The sequence below is a fragment of the Falco peregrinus genome, chromosome 4 (genome assembly GCF_023634155.1).
Source record: "Falco peregrinus isolate bFalPer1 chromosome 4, bFalPer1.pri, whole genome shotgun sequence".
Classification (NCBI taxonomy): domain Eukaryota; kingdom Metazoa; phylum Chordata; class Aves; order Falconiformes; family Falconidae; genus Falco; species Falco peregrinus.
The window spans coordinates 47,949,123-47,961,292 of NC_073724.1; the positions used below are offsets into that span (position 1 = coordinate 47,949,123).

General features: G+C 41.3%; 1 protein-coding gene across 1 annotated transcript in view; it reads left to right on the forward strand.

Moving 5' to 3' along the window:
* DHRSX (dehydrogenase/reductase X-linked) overlaps positions 1-12,170 on the forward strand; it is a 168,454-nt gene that overhangs the window by 102,196 nt on the left and 54,088 nt on the right. The window contains exon 4 of the mRNA XM_055801434.1: positions 3,851-3,952. Within this exon, the coding sequence (XP_055657409.1) occupies positions 3,851-3,952 (102 nt within the window). The remainder of the gene's footprint in view (positions 1-3,850; positions 3,953-12,170) is intronic.

Consider the following 12,170-nt stretch of genomic DNA (forward strand, 5'->3'; position numbering starts at 1 on the left):
TGAGCTGCCTGGAGAAGTAGAGCAACAGCAGAGTCAGCATAAAGCTTCACCTAAGTCTTTACTTCATTCGTTGTTGTGCTAGTTACTAATAAGTTAGTATTACCAGATTTTGCATATCTGAGTAATTACAGTGCCATTCATGTGGTTTTATATAGCTGCAGGGCCACAAGAGGAATGACCTGAACAGCTCTCTTCTTTTACAGGAGTTAATAACTGTTCATTTCCTTACCACCTCTGGATGCAGGACATCAGCAAAATTAAACAAAATTGCAGACCTCCTAAAGGTCTGTAAGGAGCTCAAGAAATTGTCCAGTGTTATTCATGGGTCAGTGTTGTTGAAATGGTATGACTTTACAGCCATTCCGAAAAAAATACATTTGCACCCTCTTAAAACTGGATTCTAAGCATTCTTTTGTGTTTTTTTTTAAAAAACTGAATAGGCCACTAAGTCAATTTCAGAGGGCTAATACTGTCTAGGTGCAAAAATATATAAGGATTATTAAAGCCCCATACTGTAAAACTGAAGGGAACTAAAGGAACTATTCTCCTGTAAAGGATTTTAATAACAGATGTGATGGTCTCTTGCTACTTATCTTGCTGTTGTGCCTGCAGGCCTTCTGAAATTCTTATTGTACAGACATACTATAAAGAGGCATTATGGCTCACGGCCTCAGCTGTGACAGGATGAAGTAGTTTGGTGAACATCACTGATGGACCAGGGAAAAAAGTAAGAGGAAAGGTCTCACTGCAGTCTGTGTAGGAGCCTGTTCACCCAACAGTTTAATGTTCTTGTCAGAAAGGATTTCTTTAGCCTGTGTGAAGAACTGTGTGTCTAATTTCTCCTTCTTTTAAAGGCTGTTTCTTTCATAAGAAGAGGTAGGGGAAACCATGTGCGAGGAAGGGGTGGCTGTGCCTTCCTGAGGAGCACAGGGGAGCAGCCCTCAGGCTGCAGAGTGGGAGGGTGGAGGGAAGAGAGGGAAACACAGTGAAGATCTGGAGCTCCAGTCCTCACTGTGATGGCTAAAGCCATCCTGGGGACCAGGCATCTGTGCAGAGGTTGCTACAGCTTGGGAAATCAAGCCAGAGAGTAAGGACTCACCCAGCAAGGACACTGAACAAGGGGACCATGCTTTGCATAGCCTTCACCTTTCTTGCTGCTGGACTTAGTCACTGGAGGTTGCTCAGTACTGTCTGGCTTTCCCACATTGAAAAACCTTTTGGTCTTTCTTGGAAAACTCACTTTATGGAAGAGGTTCGGGCAAATCCACCTCAAAGCTATAGTGTACTGGGTCTAGCTGGGGTGGAGCTGACAACATCTAGCTAACTTGGAGCCCCACCATGATATGTAGCAAGCTAGACGAGAGAATAACATCTGCGCTAGAGATTCACATTTTCTTGCTTAAATAGCTGATGCTTAAACAGACCAAAAGCCTGGCATGAAATATGTATACTTTCTAAAAGGCTAAAACAGGTGGATGAGGTCACAATTTTCTTTCTTTTCGCCCTTATATTGGGTTTGTGTGGCAAGGCTTTGGTAGCGGGGTGGGGGTACAGGGGTGGCTTCTGTGAGAAGCTGCTAGAAGCTTCCCCCATGTCGGCTCTGAGATGGACCCGCCGCTGGCCAAGGCCAAGCCCATCAGTGATGGTGGTAGCACCTCTGGGATGGTGTATTTAACAAGGGGACAAAAATCTGCCCAACAAAATTGCAGCCAAAGAAGGGAGTGAGATGATGTGAGAGGAACAGCCCTGCAGCCCCCCAGGCCAGTGCAGGAGGGGCAGGGGGGGCTCCAGGCACCACAGCAGAGATTCCCCTGTAGCCCATGGTGAAGCCCCCGGTGGGGCAGGCTGTGCCCCCAGCCCATGGGGGTGAACGGGGGAGCAGATGTCCACCTGCAGCCTGTGGGGGACCCCAAGCTGGAGGATGGAGATGTGCCTAAAGGACACTGTGACCCCATGGGCAGCCTGTGCTGGAGCAGCTCCTGGAAGGGCCTGCAGCCCCATGGAGAGAGGAGCCAGGACTGGGGCAGGTTTGCTGGCCGGGCCTGTGACCCCATGGGGGACCCATGATGGAGCGGTCTGTGAAGAACCGCAGCCTGTGGGAAGGACTCATGCTAGAGAAGTTAATGGGGAACTGTCTCCTGTGGGAGGGACCCCAGGCTGGAGCAGGGCAGAGGGTGAGGAGCTCCTGCCCTCAGGAGGAAGGAGCTGGCAGAGACGGCATCTGATGGACTAACCGTAGCCCCATTCCCCGTCCCCATGAACTACTGGGGGGAAGGAGGTAGAGAAATCGGGAGCAAAGTTGAGCCTGGGAAGTAAGGAGGGCTGGGGGGAAGGTGTTTTAAGATTTGGTTTTATTTTGTACTATCCTACTCTGATTTGAATGGCAATGAATTAAACTAATTTCCCCAAGTCAAGTGTGTTTTGCCCCTGACGGTAATTGCTGGGCCATCTATCTCCCTGTCCTTACCTCGACCCACCAGACGTGTGTTCCATTTTCTCCCCCCTGCCCAGCTGAGGAGGGGAGCGATGCAGCAGCTTTGGTGGGCACCTGGCGTCCAGCCAGGGTCAACCCACCACACCCCTCCACACCCCTTTGCAAAGTTCCTAAAGAATGTGGATAGTTTTTGTGGGGATAGCTGCTGCTTTGTGGAGGGACACTGCTTGGTTTGCTTCATAACCCTGGTTGTGGCTGTCATGCAGAGCAAGGCAACTGATGAAGCAGAGCTGTGAGTCAGAGCGTGAAAGCTGAACAACTGCAACAGGAGGAGAATTTTCAGACCTGATGGATTTAAAGTTATTGGGGCATTTAAGTAATATTTTTTAATTTTAATTAGTTACTTTTGTAGTGCTCTAGTAAAGGGCAATGGCTGACTAATACTTTGGACAAAGGGTGCTTTTGTTGAAGACGTGTTTTCTTGGAAATAAAAACATACTGGTGTTAGATATATTTTTGAGACATTGACACTGTGCTGCTTGACCAATGTTGCTGGCATAGGCAGACTGCTGACCCCCTGCCCCCTGTCACGCTGCCCCTTGACCAAGAGCGGCACTGTGGGCAGGATGTCTTCCCCAGTATCCATGCGAGGTATGATCCTCTCAAATCACACTGCCATTGCTGGAGACAAGGGATGGTACGACTCTTAGTCACATTCAAAAGGCATTTATGTGACTGGGTGTTGCTGCCAGGTGACCCAGACACCAAGTGTCCCTGGATGTCCACCAGAGCTATGGTATTGCTTGTGATGCTGTGTTTGCTATCAGTGATCGAATGAGTCACCGTATGGGCATGCCATTGACCATCTTTCCTACTGCCTCAGTAAAGCTTTGTTTTATGATACGTTGTCAGACTCCATCACTGTTCAGATGACAGACACCTGGCAGATAATCTGAAAAAAAACATAGGGCAGTGTATTGGCATCAGAAACACAGGGAGACGTTGTGATGCCCGATGTGGCTTCTCCACTCCCCATCTGATTTCCAGTTGCCATGTCTTGATCATCTCAGTGCTGAAGAGCTGTAGCCCCTCTTCCTCCATGGTAGCAGTAAAAATAACAGTAGGACTGGGACATATTTGCTCCATTTGATACCCTTCTTCACCTCCTGGCAGCAGCATTCCTAATATTTGTTCTCTGAAGAATCAATAGTTTAAAAATAGAAATTTAGGAAGGAAGGAGAAAAAAGGAACCTTCTGAGACCAGCTTTACTATAATTTTCAAAACCTGGTTTATTTTTAAAGTCTTTACTTTCCTGATGATATTATCACATTCTCCTTGTTGATTTCTTTAAGTGTATTTTAATATGATTGTAACTGACTTAACTCTGTTTTTGTTCATCTTCATCTCTTTCCTAGTGGAGTTTTTATACTGTGATTTGGCTTCCATGAAGTCTATACGGCAATTTGTGCAGCGGTTTAGAGCAAAGAGTTGTCCACTCCATGTCCTGGTGAATAATGGTGAGTTCTGTTTTTTTCTTCACATATCTGCCAGGGAAGATGTAACAAATGGGGCTCTCATCTATCATTTCGCATTTCAAATTGATTATCTGAACCATATGGCAGGTTACAATATGACTGCATTAACAGGGATGTCTTTCTAGGAGTTAAATTGCATTTTTTCAGAGTGAGTCAGCTGAGCAGACTGAACCATTCAGTGCCACCTTGACTTGTGATGCTATTGCAAGTCTTGTTCCTTTGCTGTGCTTTTTAGCACTAAAAATCATGTGACTGCACAAGAATCTAAGCATCCATAATTTAAAAAAAAAAAAAAAAAAAAGGAAAGGAACCTGGTTTTTATGTCTGTAGAAATCCTGTCCTTTCACCTTTATTTACTTTCTTTTCCCTTATATTTTCCCTGTATGAGCACATTTGTTTACTGTGGCTGCCTGGTGAGCTGGGTTGGGGGATTAATCCATCTGAAATATAATCTAGCAAATTATCCAGCAACCTCAGAGCAGTCACTGCTTAGATCAAGGTGCTACTGGAAAGTTGTCCATGAAGCTGCATCCTCAGTGGTCAGAGAACAAATTAAAAGGACAATATTTGTCTTGCATTCATACAATTATCAAATGAATCTCATTACTTTTAGGGATTTTAACTTTTGTTATTCACATACTTGCCATCTAATTATGTTTTATAGCCACAGTATTTTTGGAAACCAGCCCATACAATAACTTTCCTCCAAAAACCTTGCATGCTATGCATGCACTTTCCTAAAGGGGAATTTTCACCTGTCTATTTAACTAGGGGAAAAACCCGCCAGCAACAATTTAGGTTTCTTTTAGAAGTTTTCTGCTGTTATATGCTGCTGTTCTTGTTTTCCCAATTATTTGCATGTATTTTTATTAAGACATCCCAAAGAACATTTTCTTTTCCTGTGCACCCTTCAGTTCCAGCAAGGGCAAATGTACTGTAAATACATGAGTTTGTTACATTTGTTGATGACTTAAAGAGCTCTCAGTAACACAAGCAAATATTGCAATAAAAATTCAAGAGTTTTTTATTTCCTGATTGATATGAAACATTCATGAAATGTTTAATTAAATGTTCATTTTTATTTGATTAGTCAAAAAAGCCTGCAATTATTATTTTAATTGTACAATAATTAAAGTTAGTGGATATTTAATCGTGGTTACAAAATCTTTCCAGTTTTACATGTTTATTTTTAAAGATGCAGAGTACAAACTGTTACACAGATGTGAACAACATTATTTGAAAAAACAGCATTTTGTGGAAAAAAAGGTTTTGAGATATATACACCTGTCCTCTGCCCTCCATTGGTTTTCTGCACGAGCAAAGCCAGGACTGTGCAGCAGGAGCTTGGGGGCAGCTTGGGGGAAAAATGATGGGGCTGAAGCAACAGCATAGCTGAGAAGCCCTCCTGAATAAAGGATATCGTTCTACCCTAGCTGCTGCTGAAGCAGGATGGATGAAAACTGCAGCTAAGGATGTCTTTTCAGAAACAAAGTTATATGAAAATAGATTTCCTAGCGTGCCTATTATGATACGAGACCAAAAAGTGTAAGCTCAAAACTTCTTTTAAGAAGCTTGAGACTAATATTTGCCTGAATCAGTCTATATTTTCACAACCTCCGAGAAAGACATTTAGTTTCATTTACACTTGGTTACCAAATGCAATTGGCAAGAGAAATCTGTTGTTTGAGAATCCTGTTAGTAACTACAATTAAATGAGTGGTTCAGCTCCGCTTTTTGCTGAATCTTTAACAGAATCACAGAAGCAAACATGTCCAAGGCTGCTATAAAGACTCCTGTATAATTAGGTTAGTCTCTGACCATTACCTGGCAAGTCACCAGCCTCCACTTCTGAAAGCTCTTTCCCATGGTTTTTTTTTGGTTTTGTCCCCCCCCCCCGCCCCCCCCCGCCCCCCAACCCCCCCCCGCCCCGATCTTTTTTGTTTGCTCTTGAAAATAATCTGTAGCATATAGTTTTGTTACTAGTTTCATAGTGAAAGCCCAAGTGATTTCTTGGTACACAAGAGGAAAATGAATAAAACCAAATGGAGGAGAAATGGCCTGATGCAAAAACTTTTCAACAACTTCTCTTGGATTTCCATCAGTGTTGAACATATCCAAGACAAATGCTGATTTTCGGGCTAACTGGTAGGACTTTTCCCTTTCCCTTCCCCTTCATCTTTTTTTTTTTTTTTTTTGGTCACTGCTTTCACTGTAATGCAATGCACTAAAGAGGAAGGTTAAGTCCATCGTGGACTGCAGGGTTAGAGGCATTACTCACTAAAAAGCCTCATCACTGTGGCCAGCTCCACTGCCTTTGTGATGTGATACCCTGGACACAATCTTGTGTGCCTGGAAGAGGGCAATGCTTGCAATATTTAAATGTCTGATGGGAATGAGTTGTTGGGCATGTTGTCAGTGAGTGTGTATGCTTTCTGTCAGAAAAGTCCTTTGTCAATAGGAAGGCATTTTGCATGACCATTAGATGTGTTGCAGGACATCTCAAAATGACATGGCTGATTTTCTTATGTCTCAGTGTATGCATCTAGAATAGTAGGTTTCTTAGTATCACCTAGTACTTTCTTATTTCTTATAGATCTTGAAGCTGTGGTATTCTTGATATGATGAGATATTTTTATTTTCTAGCATATAGGGAAGAGCCTGTGGGCCAGGAATCTGAACAATGCATTTGTGAGCAGTCATATGCTTTTGAGTCTGACCCAAAGTCTGTTTGGGCTAATGGAAAGTCTCCATTAGGTTTTGGAAATCAGACTTCGCGTGGGTCCCATGACTTCTGCTGCATCAGACCATCAGCAACCTAATAAGAATTTTCTGCTCTATCTTCATAGAACCAAGTGTTTTATTGTCAAGGACTGTACCCTTTTATTACATTTACTGTAAAAATGCCAAGAACTGTTACATGGCATTTTTGCACACTATGTTAGTATTATTTAATTACTTTAAATCAAAATCTTTTAAATTGATTTATATAATCATGTCTATGCATTAGTGATCATTCCACATCTTATCTCAATGAATATGTATCCTGTATGTATGTGAAATCATATGATATTTGTTTTGGGCTTGTGTGAACTTATCAAAAAGTCAAACACTTCAGGATGAGTTGAGGAAAGTTCTAACGTTATACAATAGTACAAACTATGAAATTAACATTGAAATATTATTAAAGACAGATGATTTGGCATGAATTACTGTACTAGGTAAATAATCAATGTCTGACCCAAGATTGTTATGAAATCCAGCAGTTTTCTGGGTCACTGGTGATTTTTTTAAAAAATGTATCTCCATCACTTTCTCTCCATCACTTGCCTAGCTCAAGGATGCAGCTGGAAATTAAATTAAACTAAAATCCTCAGTTTCACAGTATTCTTCTAGAGTTAGGTGCCTAGGTCCCACAAAAATTCGGTAAGGTTTACGTATCCAATGAATTCAGACACTTTAAGAAGTCTTACGTGAACATATAGGGCATTCAAAATGGAGATTAGGGGACTACAGTCACCTCCTCTTTTTTTGTTATAGCTGATTTTAGCATATACATTTAAATTTCTAATTTCTAATTTAAAAGGAAAAATTTGGTTGAATGCACGCATTATTTCAGCTGACAAATAAAGGCCTGTTGTTCCATTGCTATGCTTTCTGCATCGGTAATGTGCATGCTCAGCTCTTGGCTTTTGAAATAAACAAAACATATTAAAGATGCAAATAGAGTATTACATAAACATTTTTTTTAAATATAATGCTAGTGCTAAAAAGAAAAATGCTATGACACAGAAAAAAATTTTCTCTGTGTGTGGGGGGGTGGGTGGGTAGTATGCTACATAGATGAACTGTGAGCCACAGAAAGATGGATGCAGTACAGGCAGTTTAGAAAACTTAATCTGACAGAAGGTCAGAAGAATATGTCTTCTAGTCCACTAACTAGCAATTGGCTGCCAAGTTTTTTGTTTTATTTTTGAAAAGAACTGTGTCTTTGTACAGCTGAAAAGCATTTAGCAAATTACAGCATGTACACTAGTGTAATTATTTTATACTTTCATTAAAATGGTATTGCTGTAAAGGCACATTAGAAAATCTACTATCTTCCTGTGGTTGCAAAAGGGACAGGTAGTAAAACACTTCATAAAATTCCACAAGCAGTAGTCACTGTTCCATGCCAGAGAGTCACTGACTCAGTCATTTTCTCTGTGCTTGAGTAATGCTTATCAGCACCTTGTAATGTTTTTACTTATACATTGTTTACAGTACTTAATGATGTTAAAACCAAAAGAGCTAACACCAAAATCACATCTTTGATGATAACAGAATACCTATGGATACCAAACAAGCACAAGTTCGCAATGGAACACCAACTTCCTTCTCTGTTGCAGTACATTGAGTGGTTTATGGTTTGGGCTACAGGTTAGGAAAGGAGGGGCAAAAAATGACAAGGACATTTAGTATATCCTTTGGCATGCACACACACACACACAGGAAAAGAAATTTCAGGATATTATTAGCCTATTGTAGACAGATTACAGTTAATATATTTCAGGTTGAAGCCTATGTAAGCCAATTTAAAATCAATATTTCTGAACTGCTGGCTTATTCAGATGTTCATATTTTGTATGTCATGGATCATCTGAGAAACCTTATTCTTTTGAGAGAATGAAGTCTCTGTAAGCTTTCCTCTTTAGTTCTTAGGGCACAATAAAAGCTGTGTCAGTAGGTAGGTATATGAAATACATGCATTTCTTTGTGTTACCTACACACAGTCCAGCCATGTGCAGTCCAACCATAACCCTTCGCAGGGAGCCATTTGCGTAGTCCCATGGATGCAGTCATGGTTGATCACATATTAGATTATTCTTGTGTTTGATTATTTGCAGGCTGAGATCTTCAGAAGTGAGAGATTTGAGGGGTGGGAACGAGTGGATATATCAAATACAAACAATTTCATAGGCAGTTGCCTATTCACAGGCATGATTGATTACTTAGGTTTAACAATAGTTACAATATCATAGTGGGATCTACGAAAAGATCCTGTCTCACTGGATTAGGTAAGAGCCAGCTCCCCTCCCTGCAGCAGCTGCAGGCTACACAGACTCTTAAGATGAAAAGGAGAGAAACCCCAGATAAGTGGAAATTCACTGGAGAAGGCCTTGAGGGAAAGTTAGTGAGGAGGATTGCTGTTGGCTCCAGTGGAATTTGGATTTCATCAAAAATAATGCTTCTCCTCCAGCCACGCATGAAGGCTGTGGTGAACTCAGGATCTGATATCTCATATGAATCTTGTTCCAGTGTCTTGCTTGCAGCATCATGTTTCATCCTTATCCTTCCTTGAAAACAAAGTAGATCAGTATGTAAGCAAAGCTGAAATTTAAATGGTATAGAAGAACAGGGAGAAAAAGAGGGAGGACAAGCAGAAGAGCAAGTGACCCTTTACCCATATGCATGGGTAATAAATGGATGATAAATACTAGATATCATGGGAGAGCTGAGCCTTTTGGAGATGTTTTGTGCTGGAAAAGGTAATTTGAGGTGGTGCAGGAGATTGTCTTAAAATGAATATTCCTTGGAGGACAGAAAACTAGAAGATTCAGAAGGACACTAACACGTAGCATTAATGTGTTCTAAAATGAGAAGATACTCTCAGAGCCATATTTTTTGAAGACTAGTGCTGCATACTCAGATTTTTCAGAAGAGGGCATCTTTATAAGAGATGGAAAGTATGGGGATGATGGCTGATCACACACTGCTCTTCACAGGTGTTATGTGCCTTGGGTGCTGGAAGTAACTTGTCTGGGCACATGAGTCGGAGCACCATGATACTGCTGATGGTATCCAACCTAGCTTGTTCAGAGGAACCGAGGTTGTGCAATGCCAGCATCTAGCTAGCACCCAGACTTTTGTCAGCGCTCATCAGCTAGAGCTTTTATTGTACTTCAATAGCATTGTTGTCTGCCAGAATATGTATCCTATATAAAGATATAAAATTTCTTGTGATAGGTTTATTTTTTGTTAGAAGAACTAATAAGTTAAAAGAGTGACTTTAGGCTACATCTGACTTTCAAACTGTAAGAATTTCATTCATGAAAATCCTGACTTTTCTTTGATACTATCTTTGTCTTTCTGATTATTTCCAAAGCTTTTTCTCTGTCTGTGATATCAAATGCTTTGTGAAAAGGGAAATATCTCAAACTCCACATGCTGCAGGTTCTTGACCCATTTGCTTTTATGTCCTGAATGTGAATGTTTTATCAGTGGAAGACAGATAGAAAATTCAGCTGATGGATTAGGAAACCCAACCAGTTCTACTTAAGTGTGTGGAACATTTGCCAGTGGCTTTTTTGAGAGGCTGGAGTGAGCCATGTTTTATTCTTACCTAATCCTTTCATACCTTTTAGGTAAAAATACTTTCTATACAAATTGCAAAACAAGGTATTTTACTTCTAAGAGAGCTTCCTATTGAGTTTGAAAGCTGTGACTGACTTTCCTATTTTCTGATTGTGAGTGGGATAACTCACCATTGTGCCAACTCAAACAAACAGCTACTGAGCATGGTTTTGGGAAACGAAGCTTTTTTTTTTTTCCAGCCAGACCCAATTATGAATGCTCTGACTTATTTTAGTGTAAAAACAAAACCTCAGTTATGGATTGTATATTCTTTTTTTAACCAACACATTTTCCAAGGAACTAGCTTGTGCTTTCTGTGTTTGCTATGTAGCAGTGTGACACTGAATCAGAAAATTAGTCTGTTCTTAAGGCGATATTGCAGCCTGTTCAGTCTTCTGTTCAATCTGTGAAGATTTGGTTGTTCTCACAGTCCTTGAATGTGGATTGTCTGTATTTTTTTCATTTTTTTTCTTCTTTTTTTCTTCATCTACTGATGAACTAAGAGCTTGTCTTTGCTGGAAATATGCATCGCTTTATCTTCTTTTGCATAGCTAATACAGTCCACTTCTCCCTTGTGGGCATTATAGGTGGGTCTGGGAGCACTAGCAGTAGACATTACTCAATTTTCAGTTCCTCACTAGTTAGCCAAACTTTTAATGTTCGGGCTAAGAGTTTCTTTGCCAAGTATTTGCCTTAGGCTAATTTATTTGTATTTGGTTTTTTGTAATTCCAGATGAAAGAGTTTATCTGTTTCCAACAATGATAAGAAAAACATCTTAGGGTTTCTTTAATTGAAAAAATGATGGCAAGTTTCTATAAGAAAATCTCTGGTGTTATCATGGTTTGGAATGGGGACTGGAATGCCGGCAAGATACTGGCTTTTTGTCAGAGGCGGTTGCATCTTTTGCCACCCATGGAATATTCCCATGATGGGTCAAGTCAGAAGCCTGTAAGCATTGCAGTTTCAAAGGCAACTTTTACTTTTTTATTGCTAAAGATTTTGCCTGTACCAAGCATGTCCTGAGTCAAGACTGAGCAGGTCTTTCTGCTGGAATCAGTGCTGAGCTGTGGTGTGAAGTACTATGTGCTGGCATATGCACTGTCACTGAGGCTCACACCAGCATCCTGTCTGCTCCCTGTGGCTGCCTCTGAGCTGTGGCTCACATCAGGCTCCTTCTGGTCTTTCCACTGTCCAGACTAGGGGCCTGGGTCCTCCGTGATCTGTGTGACAAGTTTCTGTGCCATGAAAAGCAGACTATGGGGTTGGGAGAGGTGGATGGCAGGTGATGGGTGCCTAGCTTCTACCTTGACATAGAGTTGGAAAATGACTGTGGAGCTGGGACATGTTTTCAGCACACTTACAACCTAAATGTCTCGCCAGACATGGGTGGTGAGCTGATGTAGCTGGTGACCTCAGTTGGCCAGTGACCACATCTCTCTGGAAGTGCTCGCACTTGTGTTTTTAGGCACAATGACAAAACCTGTAGTGTGGAATGGGAAGAAGTCTGGTATGAATGGAGATGGGACAAGACCGTAACCCCCAAGAGAGGTATATCTATACAAGAAACCTGGCTGTGGAGAACTGAAATAGAAGAGAGGCAGTTAAGGCTGGGCTTTTATAAGGGAGAGAAAGCAGAAGATGGAGCTGATGGTGGAGAACAGGACTGTCTGGTGGGAATCATTAGGATGGTGGAAAACTTGATGGCTATACATTTGAGTTTGCTGGCTGAAAGACTTTTAAATGGGATCAAACTATGAATGTAGCGTATGTTCTTGTTCAATATCAGGGAATTCAGAAGAGGGCAAGTAT